Source organism: Callithrix jacchus, chromosome 3 (genome assembly GCF_049354715.1).
Source record: "Callithrix jacchus isolate 240 chromosome 3, calJac240_pri, whole genome shotgun sequence".
NCBI classification, from domain to species: Eukaryota; Metazoa; Chordata; class Mammalia; order Primates; family Cebidae; genus Callithrix; species Callithrix jacchus.
The window spans coordinates 23,118,286-23,138,855 of NC_133504.1; the positions used below are offsets into that span (position 1 = coordinate 23,118,286).

General features: G+C 38.0%; 1 protein-coding gene across 6 annotated transcripts in view; it reads left to right on the forward strand.

Annotated features, from left to right (window-relative positions):
• DDX60 (DExD/H-box helicase 60) overlaps window positions 1-20,570 on the forward strand; it is a 116,534-nt gene that overhangs the window by 58,468 nt on the left and 37,496 nt on the right. For all 6 annotated transcript variants that reach the window (XM_054252798.2, XM_035292697.3, XM_078366311.1 and 3 more), the window contains 7 exons: window positions 5,235-5,339; window positions 5,887-6,015; window positions 6,987-7,111; window positions 12,414-12,572; window positions 16,087-16,234; window positions 17,690-17,842; window positions 20,308-20,412. In XM_054252798.2, coding sequence (XP_054108773.2) covers window positions 5,235-5,339; window positions 5,887-6,015; window positions 6,987-7,111; window positions 12,414-12,572; window positions 16,087-16,234; window positions 17,690-17,842; window positions 20,308-20,412 — 924 coding nt within the window. The remainder of the gene's footprint in view (window positions 1-5,234; window positions 5,340-5,886; window positions 6,016-6,986; window positions 7,112-12,413; window positions 12,573-16,086; window positions 16,235-17,689; window positions 17,843-20,307; window positions 20,413-20,570) is intronic.

The window sequence follows — 20,570 nt, forward strand, 5'->3', positions numbered from 1 at the left end:
ACTTATCCTTGGAGGTTATCTTCGCCAGTTTCTCTTCTTAACACCCATGTGTCTGTCTACATCTCTGACACTAGTTCTTCCCTCAGTGCAGCCATACAGTTTTTTGTGGACAATCCCTACTATATATGATGTTCTCCCTAACATAGCAATCATGACATGACTTTTGGGTGATGAGCCAGTAAGGTGGGGACCTTAAGAAAATTTCAGGTGGGGGGCTGGGTGCAGTGGCTCACACCTGTCATCCCAGCACTTTGGAAGGCCGAGACAGGCAGATCACAGGTGAGGAGTTTGAGACCAGCCTGACCAGCATGATGAAACCCCATCTCTACTAAAAATACAAAAAAATTAGCTGGGCATGGTGGCGGGCCCCTGCAGTCCCAGCTACTCCGGATGCTGAGGCAGGATAATCGCTTAAAACTGGGAGGCGCAGATTGCAGTGAGCTGAGCTAGAGCCATTGCCCTCCAGCTGGGGCAACGGAACGAGACCCCATCTCAAAAAAAAAAGAAAGATGTCAGCTGGTACACTGGGGTGTGAGTGGGGAAAGATTTTTTAATTTTTCTTGCATGTATCTCTTCCTCTCTTATGCTATTTTTCTTCCTCTCTCATCCTATTCTCATAAATGACCCATTTAAATAAGCTTCCTGTGGCTTTCAAAGTGATGATTAGTTAGTAGCTTTGACTTCCTGCTAAAACCTGAAAATTTAAATATATTCTATATTCTGTCATGTGAAACATAACAGACCATTCATCATAAGAGTGCTGTGATGATTAAAGGAGATTATGTAAAGTTTTTAGAGCACAAACGTAAACATAATTTGACATGAATATAATGATCTATAACTCTCAACTTTCCTTAAAGATCATTTTGATCTTTCCAAGTCTTTACTGGCCTTCTTTTGGAAAAAGCTAAATGTATACATAGCTCCTTAGCTTGACAGCAAAGGTCTTCTATGACCTGGTCCCAGTGTCCTTTCATTCATCCACTGGGGTATCTTACCTGGCAGCCCTCATGCTGTACATTGCTCTTGGAATATTTCAACCCAGATGCCAAATACCAGCTATTCAGATCCTGTTCATCTTCCGTAATTCTCCTAAGGTGAAACCTTTTCAGAATTCTTTTCTGACTATCTTAGCTAGATGTAATCTTTCTTCTCTTTATAATACCTTGTCTGTGTATCTAACACAACACCAGTCCTGATGAGCTTACGGCTTAAGTTGTTTATATGCATATATTCCTTACTGGCTAGAATAACTCTTTGAAGACAAATTTTATGTCTTTCAGTTCCCAAAAAACTGCTATGTGTATAAAAGTTACTTACTAAGTGTATGTTAAATAAGAACAGCCAACTTAAATTGAGCACTTACTTTGTGTTCTAAAAGTTCTACATTTTTACACCTTTTTTAGCCATGACAGCAATCTTACGATAGATGTCTTAACTCTATTCCCACTTTACAATGAGGAAGATGAGGCATAGAGAACTTAACTGACTCAATGTTGCATCAGTAAGTAAATGGTGGTGCCAGGATGTAACCTCAAACAGGCTGGCTTCTAAAAGCAAGCTGATTGGTAGTAGTTTTCTAATAGGATTTTGTTATGGAAACTTCTCTTATGTGACAATGGCCCAATCCAAATTCTAAATAAACTTAAAATATGAACAAAATTCCTGTGACCTAACTCATACCTGAAACCTAGATTGTGGATGATAACCCACATATGGGAATAAAAGTCACCTTATTCTCTCTTTTTTCTTTTCCTCCCCCTCCCTCCCTCCCTCCCTTCCTTCCCTCCTTCCCTCCATCCCCCCTCCCTCCCTTCCTGCCTTCCCTCCTTCCCTCCTTCTTTCCTTCCTTCCTTCCTTTCCTCCTTCCTTCCTTCCTTCCTTTCTTCCTTCCTTCTCTCCTTCCCTCTTTCCCTCCTTTCTTCCCTCCTTCCTTCCCTCCTTCCCTCCCTTCTTTCCTGTCTGATATCCAGGAGTTATCTGACATTTTCATCATTATGTGGCATTTTAAAAATAACATAGCATTAAAAATTATTCTGTGTAGGATGGGTCAAGGCAGGTTATCTTTAAACAGCAGTGAGTGTAGTGGTTTGGAGTACCTGCTGAAATTGTCATTTTGGTCCAAATGCCTTTCCTCTATTTTCAGTAGCTATTAATGGAATAACTGGAAAGCAATAGAACCGCTACAGTGTGCTCTGACCCCAGATGACTTCTGCAAAGGTCATGCTGTTGTATGAGTCTTCATAAGATGTCTAGACTTTTGTGGCAGGAGCGCAGGATGAACACAAAGGCTTAGGTATTAGTGAGTCCATTTTGACAGCTTTGTGTATAGCATGTGTTTATATCAGACATATCCTAAAGTAGCAGTGATAAAAACCAAGGAGACCTTTCAACTGAATAAATAATTCCTGGTCTTATGTAGTACATTTCAGATTAATATGAAAAAGGGAGTGGCAAGGAAAAACATAATAAATTGTGGCAACGTAAGAAGGGCCATCGATCTGGGTCCTTTCCTGTACAGTTTTAGTGTAAAAATGATTTCAGGAGTGGGGCAGGGTGAGTGAACCTGTCTGAATACAACCATGGTGAGGAATCGCCTTCGATCAACATATGCTGGTTTCTGGCTAAGAACAGTATCCTTTGGCCTTTGCCCCGATCTCCATGCCACACAGCAACAGCTGCCGGCTCCTGGAGAGTTATCAGTCCTAGGAGGTCCTTGAAAGAACGGCTATCTATTTCTGCTAAGCATAGATCAGTGCTTACCATCACCTGTGACACAGGGACAATGTTTACAAAAACAGCATCATGGTATAATACTACTGTGTTTATAAACAAAGAATGGTACAAATCTATGACCTTTTTCTTTTTTGAGATGGAGTCTTGCCCTGTCACCCAGGCTGGAGTGCAGTGGCACAATCACAGCTCACTGCAACCTCCGTCTCCTGGGGTCAAGCAGTTCTCTGCCTCAGCTTCCCAAGTAGCTGCGATTACAGGTACTCGCCACTAGGCCCACTACTAATTTTTGTATTTTTAGCAGAGATGGGGTTTCACCATCTTGGCCAGGCTGGTGTTGAACTTCTGACCTTATGCTCCACCTGCCTCGGCCTCCCAAAGTGCTGGTATTACAGGTGTGAGCCACCACGCCCTGCCATCTATGACTTTTTATTTCTCTTCTTTCTCTGCCTAGGCTGGTTCAATGTTTGCAGGTTCACTAGTCACCATGTAGTGGAGAACTGCTGAATTGAATCCTTGGCATTTAGGCATAGGACTGCTAAACTGATTTTAAAAATTGAGACCTATAAGGGATAATCAATCATATTGGTGGCTGTGGCATTAATCATACGCCAGGCATTTTACTAGGTCTGTTACATATGTTATCTAATATAATTCTCCTGAAAAATCTATGTCACAGGCAGAATTATCCTTCATTTTAGAAATGAGGAAATTCGGACCTCTCTAAAAGGCTAAGAGACTTAAGAAATCATAAGCATTCCAGCAACCAAAAACAGAAGATTTATATTTTAAAATTATAATAGATCTTGTACTTATTGTATATTTTTATTTTCATTAAGTGGAATAAGTTATACCTAATAAGAGAGCAAGGCACCAACATTGCAAAATAATACGTGTTTTGTTCTATTTAGTACGTTGGCGCAATGCAGTCCTTAGCATTTAACTATCTTTCAGTGCCCCAACTGAGATGTTAAATGATGATTCCAGGAATTGTTTTACATTCTACAGTGTTAAAGATTTGAAGAACATATGGTGATATGTTAATTTTGTTTGCTCTCACTGCAGTCTTTAAGGTGGAAGTGTAAATATTGTATTTTCATTCCCATCTTGTGATGAGGAACTAGTGTTTACAGATGCGATTAGAACCAGATCTTCTGATTCAAACTCTTGTGCCCTTTCCGTGCTACCAAATGTCATCTCCATGTTTCTTCAACTGTGTTGTGTTTGGAGTGGCTTTTTTAGACCTGAATTTTAAAACCCGAATTTTAAAATCTTTTAATAGCTATTTACTAAAACAAGTGCAGTACTGTCAAATTACTTTGGATAAATTTGCATACTATATTTACTTCTTTGAGATTTAACGTTTCCAGTGAGAAATCTCAAAGCATCCTATTTGATGCAATATGTATCATTTCTCCTGATCTTTTCTTTTTTGAAGCATACTGTCTTAGCACATTCAACAGGCTGCTATAATAAAATTTTACAAATTGAGAGGCTTCAGAAACAAATACTGCTTTTTCAGAATTCGGGAGGGAAGTCCAAGGTCAAGGTGCTGGGAGGTTTGGTGTCTGTGAAGGCCTACTTTCTGGATCATAGATAGCTGACTTCTTCCTGTGTCCTCACATGGCAGAAGGGACAGGGCAGATCTTGCAGTCTCTTTTACAACAGCATTAATCCCATTCATGGGGGTTCCTTCTTCACGACCTAATCATCTCCCAAAGGATTTGCCTCCAGATACCATCCCACTGGGGATTTGGTTTTAACATACAAGTTTTGGGAGCAGACATTCAGTCTGTATTACACTCCTGTTAACATCTCAGAGAGTATGTTTTTGCATGCAAATGATTTTTAACTGTAGTGATTGGAAGCAGTAGGAAATACTACAACGAACCTTTTGGAGAACAGGAATTTTTTATTTCCACTTAAAAACACTTGTGGAAAAAATGAATGGCATACTTTATTCAGAAGACTTAAAGCAGACCCGTCAGTGACCTTTGGGAGAAGTTTCTTGGAGTCTTGAAGGTGGTTTGAGAACCTTTATCTTGAAGTTGACCCAGTTCTTACCTTGTAACTCAAGCAAATAAGACTTTCTCTTTTTAGCCTGGCTTGGTATACATAAAAGTAAAGAATCACATTCTTAATCACATCACTTTTGGTGTTAGCTGTAAAGTAGAGGTTATGTCTTATCCAAACTGAGTCCCCAAATCCTTCAGCTTCCCAGTGCTCTGATTTTGATCATGAAGACAGTTCATATAAAATTAGCACAATGAAAAGATCTGAGGAAGTAATATTAAAATTTTTTGGTGGGATTTTGGATTTTTTTCCACTTTGGTGATTCAAAGACACTTGTAGGTAGTATAAATGTTGGCATTTAGCACCTATCACACTTCAACATTTTAGTTTAATGCCTTTCAGTGTCTTTGGGTTGACAGTGACTAAGAGTTAAAGGATAAAACATAAAATAAAATAAATAGTAAAAATTTTAACTTTATTTTAAACAGATTGAAAGGCATGGATTTCCTCCTGATCTTTCCCTTTCACCTCGAGAAAGCATCCAGTTATATGACACCATGTTTCAAATTTGGGAAAGTTGGCCTAGGGCCCAGGTAAATAATAATGATGTAATTAACGCAATTATAGACGATGATAACCCTGCTGTTTAGAAAAACAAACTCTCACCCTTTCTAATCACTTGCATCTCCTCTTTTAAAATTATTAGTCCTAAATAAGATTCCTAAAATAAGATTGCCTCTTCTCATATTTCTAACATTTTCTCTTTGCTTTTTAATGGGTTTTAATTTGTATTTTATTTTGATTCCTGAAAATATTGCTTCTTTTTTTTTTTGAAATATTTTCAACTTCTGGAACACTACTATATTTCTGTCTTCTTACACCTTGGATTTATATTTTCTGTTTATTATTAAGCTTGCTTCCCTTCTAAGTCTCAATTGCTGTTTGTTTTCGTCTTCTGCTTTTTCCTTGTATCCTTTCTTTTGAAGAGTTCATTATTCTTTAGAAGCCATGGGGAGATAAAAAGTTTAACCATCCCTCTGCTGGAGAAACCTGTAATGATGCTAATGAGTCATATAATCAAGAAATACCTTTGAATTTTCTTGCATGATTGTACTTAATTTTGTAATATTTGTTTTTAAGGAACTGTGTCCCGAAAACTTTATTCATTTTAACAGTAAATTAGTCATTAAAAAGATGGATGCTAGAAAATATGAAGAGAGTCTAAAGGCAGAATTAACAAGTTGGATTAAAAATGGCAACATAGAGGAGGTAACTTTCACACATTTTTGGCCAAATTATATTTTTATTGTTTTCTTGAGTTATATCATTCCATTAATATCATTTTGTGATTTTTTTAATCCTCAATTTTTATTTTAGAATTTTACTTTGAACATGAAATCTAGTGATTTTGAAATAGAATAAAAGAAAGTAAATTGGTCTGTCTTATCCTCAGTGTCTTCTGAACCATGTGCCAGAGGCTACTGGTTGCTTCTAAATGGTTTAACAGATAAGAACAAAAGGTTCACTCTCTGTAGAGATGATCTTGTTGACACCTTGGCAGCAGAGACATTGAACTCACAGTAACAGCCTCTGAGAAGAATGTTTTACTCCTCTTTCTTTATTGACTTGGAGAATTTATTGTTCTTTTCATATTGTTACTTCAAGTTTTAGGAACTATTTGTGTATTAAAACTTTACCTGGAATTATATAAGTTATGCATATTTGTTTTAATAATTTGATGGTCTTCATATTTTGAAATTTGATTTATTGGCATAGATTGAGAAATTTTTTTTCCACTAGCCCTTAATCTCTTCCCATTCAGAAACATAATATAGTTGATTTACATTTTCTTCTAGCTAATTGGTTAGTTACAAATCTTGGAGATATATTTGGATGTGATTTTTCTACATAATGTAGAAAGTGATTCACACTTGCTCTCCTGTTAAAGTGAAACCAGTATCATTTTCTGAAAAATCTTTCTATTCTTGATTTGTATTGCCTGAAAAATTGCAGGCTAAATTGCGCATGTGTGTGTATATTACTGCCAAATTTTTTTTTTCTAGTGTATTGATTTGTGTGTTTCTTTGATGGTTCTTTGCAGAGTTTTATAATGTGATTTCATAGGACTATTTTTAAAAAACATACATTAGACAGCTATGAAAATATTTTAGCAAAAAGTAGTAATTTCCTTCTTTCTTTCTTATGCAGAACTTAAAATTGTTTTGTATTCATTGCTACAGGCCAGAATGGTACTTAAGACTCTTAGTCCTAAAGCAGATTTTAGTCCAGAAAACATGATCACAATGTTTCCACTTCTAGTTGAAAAACTAAGGAAAATGGAGAAGTTGCCTGCACTATTTTTTTTGTAAGTTATTTAATTTAATTTGGTTTTGCTTGTAATTGTATTAGACTCATTCCTTTAAGGCAAGGGTCCCCAGCCTCCGGGCTACAGAGCAGTAACGGCCCAGTCCATGGCGTGTTAGGAACTGGGCCACAGAGCAGGAGGTGAGTCGTTGGTCATCCAGCATTACTGCCTGAACCCTGCCTCCTGTCAGGTCAGTGCTGGGGTTAGATTCTCCTAGGTTGCAAACTCTATTGTGAACTGCACATGTGAGGGGTCTAGGTTGCATGCTCCTTATGAGAATCTAACTAATGCCTGGTGATCTGATGGAGAGTTTCATCCCCAAACCATCCCCCCAATTCTTGTGCAGCTCCCTCCCCTGCCACCCACAGCCAAACTGTCTTCTGTGAAATCAGTCCTTGGTGCCAAAAAGGTGGGGGACCGCTGCTTTAAAATGAGGGAGTTATACAAACTTTCCTATCATAGTACAGTATTTATCATTACTATTTCTGGGGCCCACTGGTTATTTGAATACATATGTTTTGTTTAAAAATACAAGTTTCTAGTTCAATTCTTGTATTTGTATTTGTGCTATTATGAATTACCTTCTTTATTTAGTTTGCTACTCTATCTTTTGTATTCTTTCTACTGTAAACTATTAGTTTTTATTTAATCTTGTTAATTTTCAGTATATACCTAGGTTCTTCGGAAAACTCATTGAACTACATGTTCAATGCACCTGTTCAATGCACACATTCAATGCATACAAGTATCCCACATACAGTTAAACTATCCTCACAATACACTACTTATTAAAAGTTTATTTTATTATATTTAATTTATAGTAATGAGAACTGTGATCCAGATACACTGACATCTTGCTAAATTTTATATATTGTATAATATAGCTTAAAATTGAACAAAATAGTGCAGTTTCAATAATGTGACATCAAAGTATAATTTATTAAATGGACAACATATTAGATACTGGATTAAACTTGATAACATAGTTTGGGACTACAGCACAACACTATTAAATTTGGATAATTTCAAACTACATGTAAGCCATTGATGCTGAAGTAAATAAATCCAAAGTCTTGCTAAGAATGAATCACTGGTGATATATTCCTAAAATAATGATGATGGGAGAACGTAAGACTGTGTTTGGAAATTTGGGGAATGGCAATAATATTACTCCTTTTATCTTCATTGTTGGGATAAGGAAAATAAATTTCTGAACTGCCAAGGATTTACAAAGCTCACCTACTTCTCTTTCAAGTGTGGCTATAGATTGTAATTAGAAACAAAAATAATTCTGTACCTCTGGGATATTTCTGAAATATAACTGTTTGTAAAACAGAAACTGAAAAATAGCTGTTTATTATTCATACATATGTACACATATAGAGGAGGCAAAATTTTACCTGTACCATCTTAGGATTTTTTTTTTTGGCCCTGAGAATTAAATTGATATAAGACAAATCAATGGAAAAGCATGCACATACACGTAATATGTTTTATATGGTGCAGAAGGCTCCAAAAGGAGATGAAGACACAAAGATGGAGTTAGAGTTGAACACTTGCATGGCGAATTGGACAAAAAGTAGTACATTGTGAAAACATCACGAGGTAAAAGGGCTTGAGCTAGGGTAAGGGTAATTTAGGTGAAGATGTGACTAGGAGATAAGAGTTAGTTTAACAAGGTTTGTTAGTATAGATTTTCCTTGGCTTCAACTTCCCATCTTTGAAGATAGGAATGTTACTCTACCACTAAAAAAAACATTTTACGTGGTCATTTAATCTGCTACTTTTAAGAAAAAGAAAGAAGATCAGCATGATCTTGAACCTGCTGTTTTTCTGCGTGCTTTCAACTCAAAATAGCGAATATGCCAGCGTGGTATATTTTGGGAGTAGCATGTACCAAAGTCTGTCACATACTTAAAATATTTTAAAACTAAAATATTTCACAAAAACATCAAAAGTTTAATCCTATTTGAAGAATCGAAGCTTGGCATCTTTATAGGACTCTTGGATTCTCTGCAAAATAAACTGGGAACAGCCTTGGCCTTACCCAATTTGATTTAGTGCTAAGTAGCCCCAGATCATCAAGAGAGCTGAGGATTTGTCTGGGCTCAAGTTTTACCGCTAGGAATTTTTCAAATAGTAGTGTACCCTTCATTCTTCTGCAGTCTAGTCTCTGGAAAAAAAAATACATGGAGCATATTCAGTGTTTGATGACAATAGCAGTGTGTGCTTACGGCACACATCTCATGGCCAGGCCCAAGCTTGGATCCCACCTCTGCCCCTGTGAGCTGTGTTATTTCTGGAAAGGTACTTAATGACTTTGAGCCTTAATTTCCTTATTTGCAAAATGAGATGATCAAAATAATAATACACAGAACTGGAGTGAGAATTAAATAAAAATAAGTTATGAGAGCACTTAGCTCATTGTTACAAAAATGTTATTAATAAGGTACAAATCTCTAGGTCACATTGATTCTTGTGAAAGTTGCAGATAGCAGGATGATCACTTTTTTTTTTTTTAATTTTTTATTGGATTATAGGTTTTGGGGTACATGAGCAGAGCATGCAAGACAGTTGCGTAGGTACACACATGGCAGTGTGCTTTGCTTGTCTTCTCCCCTTCACCCACATTTGGCATTTCTCCCCAGGCTATCCCTCCCCACCTCCCCCTCCCACTGGCCCTCCCCTTTTCCCCCCAATAGACCCCAGTGTTTAGTACTCCCCTTTCTGTGTCCATGTGTTCTCATTTTTGGATGATCACTTTTTGTCAGATCCGAACAGACTAGAGCTGAGAGAGCCTGAAGGCAGAGTATTCAGACTTGCATGGCTGAGATAAAGTCCTGTCTCAAGGAGTTTCTAAAATCATCCCACAGGCAGTTCTTTCTTTAGGACTGCAGCAATTCAGATAAGATGCCCTTGAAAGAACACCCAGCAATGGCGTCTCCACTGATAAATGGTTGCCAGCTCTAGTTTTGCGTCTCTAAAACCAATAAACTGTGTTTCTAAGCAGCTTATATGAACCTCTCCTTTTGCCAATATGAGCTTCCTTTTATCCTCCTCAAATACTCCTGTACCTCTGGGATAGTTCTAAAAGCCTCACTGCAAAACAGACACTGAAAAATAGCTATTTATTCATACCTTCATACAAATATAGGGGAGGCAAAATTTTACGTCTACCACCTTGGGATTTTTTACTTGGACTTGAGAATTATATTTATATAAGACAAATCAATAGAAAAGCATGCACATATATGTAATATGTTTTATATGGTGCAGAAGGCTCAAGCAGTTCTCCTGCCTCAGCCTCCTGGGCTGGGATTACAGATATCCCTTCAGATACATAAGTGGTTTGTGAAAGTTGTGCATCTTGGGTTATAATTCTCATTTCTAATTCCAAATCTAGTCAACATACTTGAAGATATATTTTTCTTTGATTTTGTTTTGGTTGACATAATAAGTAGGTTATTGGAGAGATTTAAGAAGCAACATTATTTTTAAGTGATCTCTGAACATTATTTCTAAGAGTTTTTGAAAAAATGAGGTACTGTGATAAAAGTGACAACATTTTAAAAAGTAATATATTCCTAGGCCCCAGTAACTTGCATTAATGTAAGAAGAGAATCAACATATGTCAGTTAAAAAGGGGAGTTGAGGACAGAGGCTTGCAGGCCAGACTCTGCCACAGATAAGCTGTGGGCTCTTGAGCAGATCACTTAATCTTTTTATGTCTCAATTTTTTCATCTGGAAAATAAGGATAATACTAGAGATAGTAATAGTGCCTACTACATAGGGTCATTGTGAGTACTAAATGAGTTAATCTACTAAAGTCACTGAGAATAATGCTTGACAACTGTGTATAATTTTTTTTTAATTCCAAGTGGGGACGGAGTTTCACTCCATCACCCAGGCTGGAGTGCAGGGGCGCTATCTCAGCTCACTGCAACCTCCACTTCCAGGGTTCAAGTAATTCTCCTGCTGCAGCCTCCCAAGCTGGGATTACAGGCATGGACCACCACATCCGGCTAATTTTTGTATTCTGTTTCACCATGTTGGCCAGGCTGGTCTCCAATTCCTGACTTCAGGTCATCTGCCTGCCTCGACCTCCCACAGTGCTAGGATTATAGGTGTGAGCCACCTGAGCCTGGCCAACTGTGCATAATATAAATAGTTTCTGTTATTATTATTTTATTGTCTACTCTCTGAAATTTCTTGCCATGTAGCATACACTGTCACTTTTAAAATTCTTACTTCACCAGTGTGCCAGTTTATTTACTTGCACACTAGCTAAACACATTTCCTTTTAATGATAGCCCTGTAAAGACTTTAGAAAGGCCCTATGCTTCACAACATAGACTTAAAAAACTTTATTGTACAAACCAAACCTTTGACTTGCTATAATAAGCTATGGTTAATATAGTGACAATCATTACTGGCTACTTGCAGCCACAGTATTTTGCCACCCAGGTGCCATGGGGAAGTAAGACCTCCCTGGGCTTCTCGGTGCTCAGGTAAAAAGCCCTAGCTTCCTGACACAGGAAATTCATGTGAAATAAACATAGGAAATGTTTGCCTTTACTCCTCTAGAAACAGTTTACTCTTCATATAGCACGATAATTTGATCTGTAGCCATTTGTCTATAAATGTCTGTAGCAATTTGTAGCTAACGGCTCAGCTCTGAGTACCAGCTGAGTACAAGCTGAGTACAAGCTAGACCAGGTTGCTGGGTGAAGCCCCAAGGTACCAGGAAGTATGGGTCACTGCATTCCTAGGTATTTACATTTCGATGGTATAAAGCCCAGACCTGGAGACATTTCTGCATTGCAAAGTTCAGCAACACCTATGTTTATTCTTTTGGAAAGAATCATGGGTTCTTACCCTCTACTAAAAGAACACTTTTTTGTAGATTAATCTTTTTTTCATTTTTGCAGAAGGGTGGTGATGGGGATAGCTATCTTTCTTCTCTATGAAAATGGGGGAAAGGCCGTTGTTCTCTGTTCCTTGGTTATGGAATATTTGACTACTCTTAGAGAAAACATTTCCATGAGTTCTCATTACATTGTCCCAGGAATAATGTCTGTTGTGGGGGTAGGGGAGGAGGGACAGGCAACATTATTTACCATGAAGTTAATAAGGAGTCTGCTGATTCAGAAATCCTGGTGGCGACATTCTGGGTAACATTTTAAAGGTGGGTATTAAAAACCCAACAGGCAAATGTCGGGATGATAGCAGTAGATGGAAATATGAGTTTTTGAATTGTATTTATCATGTTATTTTCAAGATGCATGTTTTTTTGATTTCCAGATTCAAGTTAGGAGCTGTAGAAAACACAGCTAAAAGTGTGAGTGCTTTTCTGGAGGAAAAGCAGGAGAAGAAAAGGCCTCCTAAAGCTGATAAAGAAGCCCATGTCATGGCTAACAAACTTCGAAAAGTTAAAAAATCCATAGAGAAACAAAAGATCATGTAAGTAGTTAACTAAAGAAATTGATAAGTAGAGGGTTAAAATATTCCCCAAGTTCCAGCAGGAAACTGTCTTTCTTTCCCTTCCTTCCTTCCTTCCTTCCTTCCTTCCTTCCTTCCTTCCTTCCTTCCTTCCTTCCTTCCTTCCTTCCTTCCTTCCCTCCTTCCTTCTCTTTCTTTCTTTTTTTCTTTCCCTTTCTTCCCTCCCTCCCTCCCTTCCTTCCTTCTTTCTTTCTTTTCTTTCTTTCTAATGGAGTCTTGCTCTGTTGCCCAGGCTAGAATGCAGTGGCACAATCTCAGCTCACTGCAATCTCTGCCTCCCAGGTTCAAGTGATTCTCCTGACGCAGTCTCCCGGGTAGCTGCACTTATAGGCACGTGTCACTATGCCCAGCTAATTTCTGTATTTTTAGTAGAGATGGGGTTTCACCATCTTAGCCAGGCTGGTGTTGAACTCCTGACCTTGTGATTTTATTCACCGGCCTCGGCCTCCCAAAGTGCTGTGATTACAAGTGTGAGCCCAGCCTTGCTTGGACTTATTTCTAAATTGAGTACATTTAGATGAGAGAATGGGGTAAAGATGAGTGATCATTCATTCCTTAATTGCATCTCTCAGTCTCATTTAGGTCTTGGGAGAGGAAGATCACAGCCTGTCAGCCTAGGCAGTTTTATACCCCGACATAATCAGCTGGCATAGTAAGCACAACTTTGACGTATATGAACTCTGGCTGTCAGTTAGTCCTCAGAAGGTTGAAATATAGACTACACTCTTTGTCTTTGGTCATGATAAAGAAGTCTCACTAGTATACAAGTGATCAAAAAATGACCTTGAGAATGGCTGGAAATGCTGATTTGGTGCTTGGAAAGACTTAGCTAATGTGACTTTTCTTCCTTGCTTTCAATGTCTAATTCTCTGAACTCTAAAGCCAAAATGTTCATCCCCTCTCCCTGATCCTCTCCATCTTAAGTCAATTCCTGCTTTAGATGCTCATCATGTCTTGCCTGGATGATCACAGAGGTCCTTTTTTTTTTTTTTTTTTTTTGACTTCAGAGCCTTGAGGTTCACCACTCTCCAATCCAGTCAAACAGTGATCTTGCACACATTCGAATTCATTAAATTATCCCATGCTCAGTGTTCTTCCATTGCCCTTGCTTAGCTGATGGAGTCTAAACTTGTTGAACATTATGCCAAAATTTTTTGGGATTTGCCTTAACTCTTTCTGTCTTGCTTCCTAGCACTTTCCTCTATCAATAGTCAACATTCATGGTTCTCCTCACATGACTTACTTTTCTATGTCTTTCTTTCTGTTAACTGACCCATCTGCCTTGAGTGTCCTCCTCCCTGTGAGCCCCCAAAATTCACACTCATAACTTTTTCTATCTCATCTCCAAATTTTTCCCTGATTCCTGCAGTTAGACATTCTACCTTTCTCCCATGTTCTTGCTACACTTTCAATAGCTTGTATATCAATTATTGTAATGTATTGTTTTATATATTTCTTTTTCCTAAATTTTAAGTTCCTTTACAACAGGAACTGTGTATTTTTCTTTTTGTGTCTTCAGTGCTTAGCACATTACCTGGCAGGTAATATTATTTCATAAATACATTTGAATGAATGATAGATATTTCTCTCCAAGTTGAAACAACTTTTAGAGTATCTCTGATTTGGGTTTCCCAAATTCTAGAGTAAACTAGAATTTGCTGCTGATCCTTCTGCTTATATTTCCCCTGACTGTTTTTCTGTTTCTTTGGAAGTGTGGGAGGGGAAAAACCGGGGACAGCATAAGAGGTGTAATCCTTCTTAGTAACTGATCCTCAATGACTTTTCCAGAGGGCACCAGGAGCCACATTTCAGGTTGGATTAGTGACCAACAATTCAAGTTATAACAATAAAGTGTGTTTTAATGTGTTATTCATCACCACACTCAGAGTGAGGGGGCCCTTTAGAGAGTCACACTCTGGCCTCTTCCATCTGCATTTGTTCCTATAAAGCAAGGGGCAGCCTGCTTGAATTCCAGGTTATCATGGAGCTATATTTGTCAGTGTAGGAGGATAGAATTTATTTTATTTGACAGTTTTTGACCTTGACTAAAATCTTACAGTGAGGCAATACTATGTGGAGCTTTGCTGCATGCTCTGCAAATTTTAGGGCCAGGCTCTTCCATAATCAGGACCTGTTCCCCTGAATTAAGGATAATGTTGGTGGCAGGTGAGAACACATAATGATGAAATGCAAATGAGCTCATCTTTTTGTATTTAGACTTGTCTTCAGTGCGTAGTTAACAGAAAAATTTTAAAAATCAGAGTAAGTATAAGTGATTTGGGTGCATGTTACATTGAGGGGTGATGGTTGGACAATAGAGCATGATGATGGAAGAGTCTTAGCCAGGGTTTATGGAGGTATCTCCTAGGTCAGATTCCACAGTAGCAAACACTGAGATGATGATATCTGTGGAAGGGATTTATTGAAGCTGTGTGCTCAGGAGGGACCTCTAAGAAAGTGAAGGAAGCAAAAAAGGGAAGGTGAAGAAAAGGAAGAATGTGGCTTCTGCTAGACTATAGCCTGATTCTCACCCTACTGGGAATGCTGGGGCACCAAAGAATTGCCCCACCTTGAGTGAAGGGGGCTGAATTTTATGCTTCATATCAGTCAGACATTGGCTGTGGGCTGTTCCCCATCCCCAGGAGAGGTTGCAACCACGCAGGCATTTCCAAGAGGCCCCTGTCAGTTTAGGGCAATTTTCCAGGGAATGGTGCAGCTGAGAGCTCTAGCAACCAAACTCAGAGCAGCTGTAGCATCCACTACAAGGAGGGCAGGAGAATGACTGGAATTGGCAATGTGGAGCAAGAAGAATGCCTACCTTACCTCCAAGTCTAGGGTCACGAAGGCCAAGGAAGAGAAAATGATCATCACTTTAGCAAGGAGAAACAGTCATCTGGGGAAAACTGGGTTTGGCAAGAAGGCTACCGCCAGAAGGAAAGGGAACATCACAGGAAAGATAGATATGTGATAGAATTTCCTCATGATGGATCATAACATCCAGAGGCTGAAGAGGAAGATGACTGAGTTACTAAAGATGCACAGCAGGCCAGGTGCAGTCACTCACACCTGGAATCCCAGCACTTTGGAAGGCCAAGGTGGGCAGATCACGAGGTCAGGAGTTCGAGACCATCCTGGCCAACATGGTGGAACCTCGACTCAATGAAAAATACAAAAATTAGCTGGGTGTAGTGGTAGGCACTTGTAATCCCAGCTACTTGGGAGGCTGAGGTAGGAGAATCACTTGAACTCGGGAGGGAGACTTTGCAGTGAGCCAAGATAGCACCACTGCATGCCTGCCTGGGTGACAGAGCAAGACTCCATCTTGAAAAAAATAAAATAAAATAAAGACACACAGCAGTGGAAGAGAGGGCAAAAAGACTGATTTGGAAAGTCTTGGGCATCCTATGGTGGCCAAGGTAATTACTTTATTCATTACTTACAATTCTATTAATTAAAATTTTATTTTTATGAACAGAGATGAAAAGAGCCAGAAAAAACCCAGAAATGTGGATCAAAGTCTAATCCATGAAGCTGAACATGATAATCTGCTGAAGAGTCTTGAGAAGAACCTGGAAATTCCACAGGATTGCACATATGCTGATCGAAAAGCAGTGGACACTGAGGTCAGCACTTACAATGAGACCATTCTCCAGACTGTTTCATTCATCAGCCATAACTTCTTAGTTGTAGACAACGTTTAATAAGATATATGCATAATGTATTACATAATTAATACAATCCCTAACAAAAGAGAAATCTCCTCTAGCTGCATATCACTCTTGAAGCCTCTGCAGAGCATATCTAAAAAGGACATAAGAGTCTCATCCAGGGTTTGTGAGTCTACTAGGTCCAATTCCCTAGGAGCACACACTGAGATGAGGATAACTCTGCAAGTGATTCAGGATTTGTAGATTATTTCTTGCTTGTTAACAGTTCACCTCTGAAAATGTCTGCCCTTTCACTATTTCTTTCTATTACATTGTCACCACAATCTAAATTCTAGACTTCAATTTCACATGCTTCATTTAAAGATTTGGGTGCTTGTGGCCCAATACACTTCAAATAATATTCACAGAATTTCTTAAAATCAGAAGCTTTTTAACATTATAGTTAAAACACCAAAGAGGCACTGGAATATCTAAAACTGGTAGGTAGAAACCTTTTAAAATGCAAATTACTCATGCTTATGGTGGACTAATTTGAAAATACAAATTAGTAATAATAAAAGCAATGTCATCACTCACAAGTACTCACTCTCCTTCCAGCCCAACCTTTCTTTTTCTTCTTTTTTTTCTAAGGAACCCCTTTAAGTCCACCAGACCAACCTTTCATCTCCTTTTCCTGTGACTATACACATACAAACTTACATACATTGTGTGTGTGTGTGTGCCCACGCACACACACATATTCATTCTAATGTGTACCTTGTTTTGTAAGCTTTGTGGTGTCTTATTTTTATAACCATGAATTTACACCATCATTTTAACGAATCCTTGATATTCTGTTGTACGAGTGAATGAAGTAACTACTAACCAGCCTTTGCTTTTGGAAGCTTTTTTGGTCCCTCTCTCTTCATAAACAGTATTTATATTTGTCTGTATAACTCTGGACACAACTGGATTTCCTCTTTAAGACCTGGATATTTTTAAGGCCATTTGTGCTCAATTTCACTGGGAAGTAGGCATTCCCAGACCACCTAGGGTAAGGAACCTACTCTGCCTTCTTGGAGAAGTCTGTCTGTTGGGGAAAACTCCTAAGGCTCCAATAGCCAAGTGACATCCCTCAGGCAAGAGTCATGCACTCACCACTGCTGGGTATTTTTATCTGCTACTTTGTCAAAATTTTCCACCCCAGAAGTGGAGTAAGACAGTTTAAGATAGTCTGTCCAAAGAAGTGGGAAGATTTTTCTTGTAGTTACTGTTGCTGCCATAAAGTGTTCTTTGTATTCATATAGAGTCAATTTCAAACAGTTGGCTCATTTAGTCAAGTTATTACATAGCATGCATGTCATTTTCATTTATACATTTTTATTATAATTAAAATTAAATCATAATCCCTAAATGTCTTGCTTTTTTTAGACTTTGCAGAAGGTATTTGATCGAGTAAAATATGCAAGAAAAGGTGAAGAATTGAAAGCCTTGGCAGAAAGGGGTATTGGATATCATCACAGTGCTATGAATTTCAAAGAAAAACAATTAGTTGAAATCCTCTTTAGGAAAGGATTTCTTAGGGTAGGTGAATTTTTTTATTCTAAAAAATGGAAATTATGACTATTTCAAGCTGAATGTTCATGGAAAAAGTAAAGAATACAACCACCATTTTCTTTTTTTCTCATTTAATTGTCTTTAAAAAAGTAAGTCACAGTATGACTGCATATCCTCTGTCTTATTTAATTGAAAGGGGGATTGAAGTGTGCCAGTCAGTTTATCTCTTTTTCATGAGAATAAAAACAAATCCTAAACAGATACTTTTCTAAATATTTCTACAATGAAATATATCTATGTTCTCTCTATCAGTGATAACTGACAAAGGGAGGACTAACTTAAATAACTTTCAAACTAAACCCTTGTTATGTTTTGTTTAGTGTGTCCCATGAGAGTGCATGAGGATTTTCTGGATAAATGCAAGAAGGGGCTTTATATAGTTTACCTGTAAATTTGGATCCTGAGTAATATTCACAAATAGACTGACTTTTAAAAATTATGAAATTTTGTATGACATATACTTCATTCATGAGAGAGAGAGAGAGAGAGAGAGAGAGAAAGACAAGTGATTGAGATTGTTTCTGCTACTCTAGGTACATCTTTTAATCTTAAATTAAACGTTGAGGAAAATCTGACACCACAGTTAACAATTCTATTGCCTGAAAAAAAAAATCCCAAGATGTAGCACTAACGACTTTGCTATGCTTTTCTCTTAACTAATAACAAATTGCGTATTTATTTTAAAGGCTGATAACCAGAAACAATATTTTCTACATGATTATGAATTGTCAGAAGAGAGACACACCTATTATTTTGATCAGCGTATTCTGTGTTTAAAGTAGTATCTGTTAAACAGTAGTTGCTCAATTACTAATAGGACAATGAATGAATAATGAGATCACTACAGAAAAGGTACTATGGTAGTGATAGCTTTGCCATGGAGAACATTTTTAAAAAGTATTTATTTTAGTTATTTTCTAAATGTATTATTATTTTCTAATTTTTGTTCTTATCAAAAAACTTTAGAAAAACAGGTAATAAATGGTGTGTTGCATTTTGACAAATATATAGATTTCAGTTACAAAATAAGTAGAGAAATTACTCCATATACTTAAACTTTAGTGCTAACCATGGCATCTATGACAATCAATATAAAAAGAAAGAGAAGATGATTAGAAATACCCAGCATTATATAAAAGGATTATCTAAGTAATTAATTTATTTACTTAGATTTAGTGGGAAAGCAACTTTTTTAAATTACTGAGGTGTGTTATTTCTATAGATATAATCTCAACAAATTTTAGTAGACAAAATAGGTAATTGTCTAGAAGTGGATTTGGAAAAGTATTATTTCCCTATCATAAAAAATTTCCTTTCTAGTTATTTATTTAAAAATATTTCCTGGGCTGGGCACAATGACTCATGCGTGTAATCCTAGCGCTTTGGGAGGCCGAGGCAGGTGGATCACCTGAGGTCGGGAGTTTGAGACAAACCTAGCCAACGTGGTGAAAACCCATCTTTACTAAAGACACAAAAGTTAGCTGGGCATAGTGTTGGAAGCCTATAATCCCAGCTACTTGGGAGGCTAAGGCAGGAGAATTGCCTGAACCTGGGAGGTGGAGGTTGCAGGTTGCAGTGAGCTGAGATGGTGCCACGCACCATTGCACTCCAGTTTGGGTGACAAGAGCAAAATTCCGTCTCAAAAAAAAAAAAAATTACTGAACTCGTATCAGTTGCCAGGTACTTTTATGGGTGCTGTAGATACAGTAATGGATCTTGTTTGGTGTCTAGTATAAGAGCAATGAACAGCCGGGTGCGATGGCTCACGCCTGTAGTCCCAGCACTTTGGGAGGCTGAGGCGGGTGGATCACGAGGTCAAGAGATCGAGACCATCCTGGTCAACATGGTGAAACCCCCGTCTCTACTAAAAATACAAAAAATTAGCTGGGCATAGTGGCACGTGCCTGTAATCCCGGCTACTTGGGAGGCTGAGGCAGGAGAATTGCCTGAACCCAGGAGGCAGAGGTTGCGGTCAGCCGAGATCGCGCCATTGCACTCCAGCCTGGGTAATGAGTAAAAATCCGTCTCAAAAAAAAGAAAAAAAAAAGAGCAGTGAACAAACAAGTAATGTTACTGAGGTAGTCATTAATGCTGTGAAGATAAATCATGTAAGACAGAGATAGATAATGATGGTAGGGGTGATTATTTTGGATGTGGTGGTCTACAAATTCCTCTGTGACATTTGGGCAGATGGCTGAAGAAGCCAGACAAATGAATATTTGGGGAAGAATATTCTATGCAAAGCAAACCGAACATTTGGGAATGTACTTGTGTTTGTGAAATAGCAAGAATACCAATGTGTCTCCTTTCTCTAGCTTTCCCATTGTGGCTTAATTGAAGCTCAAAGAGTTTTTCAGCAACTTTATGACAGGAAATACTTGCATTCTATTGAAATGCTATTTTATGAAGTAATTGTTTTATTCTCTTTCAAGGTGGTGACAGCTACTGGAACACTTGCTTTAGGTATCAACATGCCTTGTAGATCTGTGGTTTTTGCTCAAAACTCAGTCTATCTGGATGCTTTAAATTACAGACAGGTATGGCAATATGCATGAACTTGCTTATTGTATTGTTGAAATATGGCCATAGCATAGTAAAAATTGTGAACCTTTAGTTTACAAACATGCCCCAATTCACAGTCGCATCACTGGGCATTCATCCATGCCTGGCTATCAGTTTATAGCTGTGATATAGT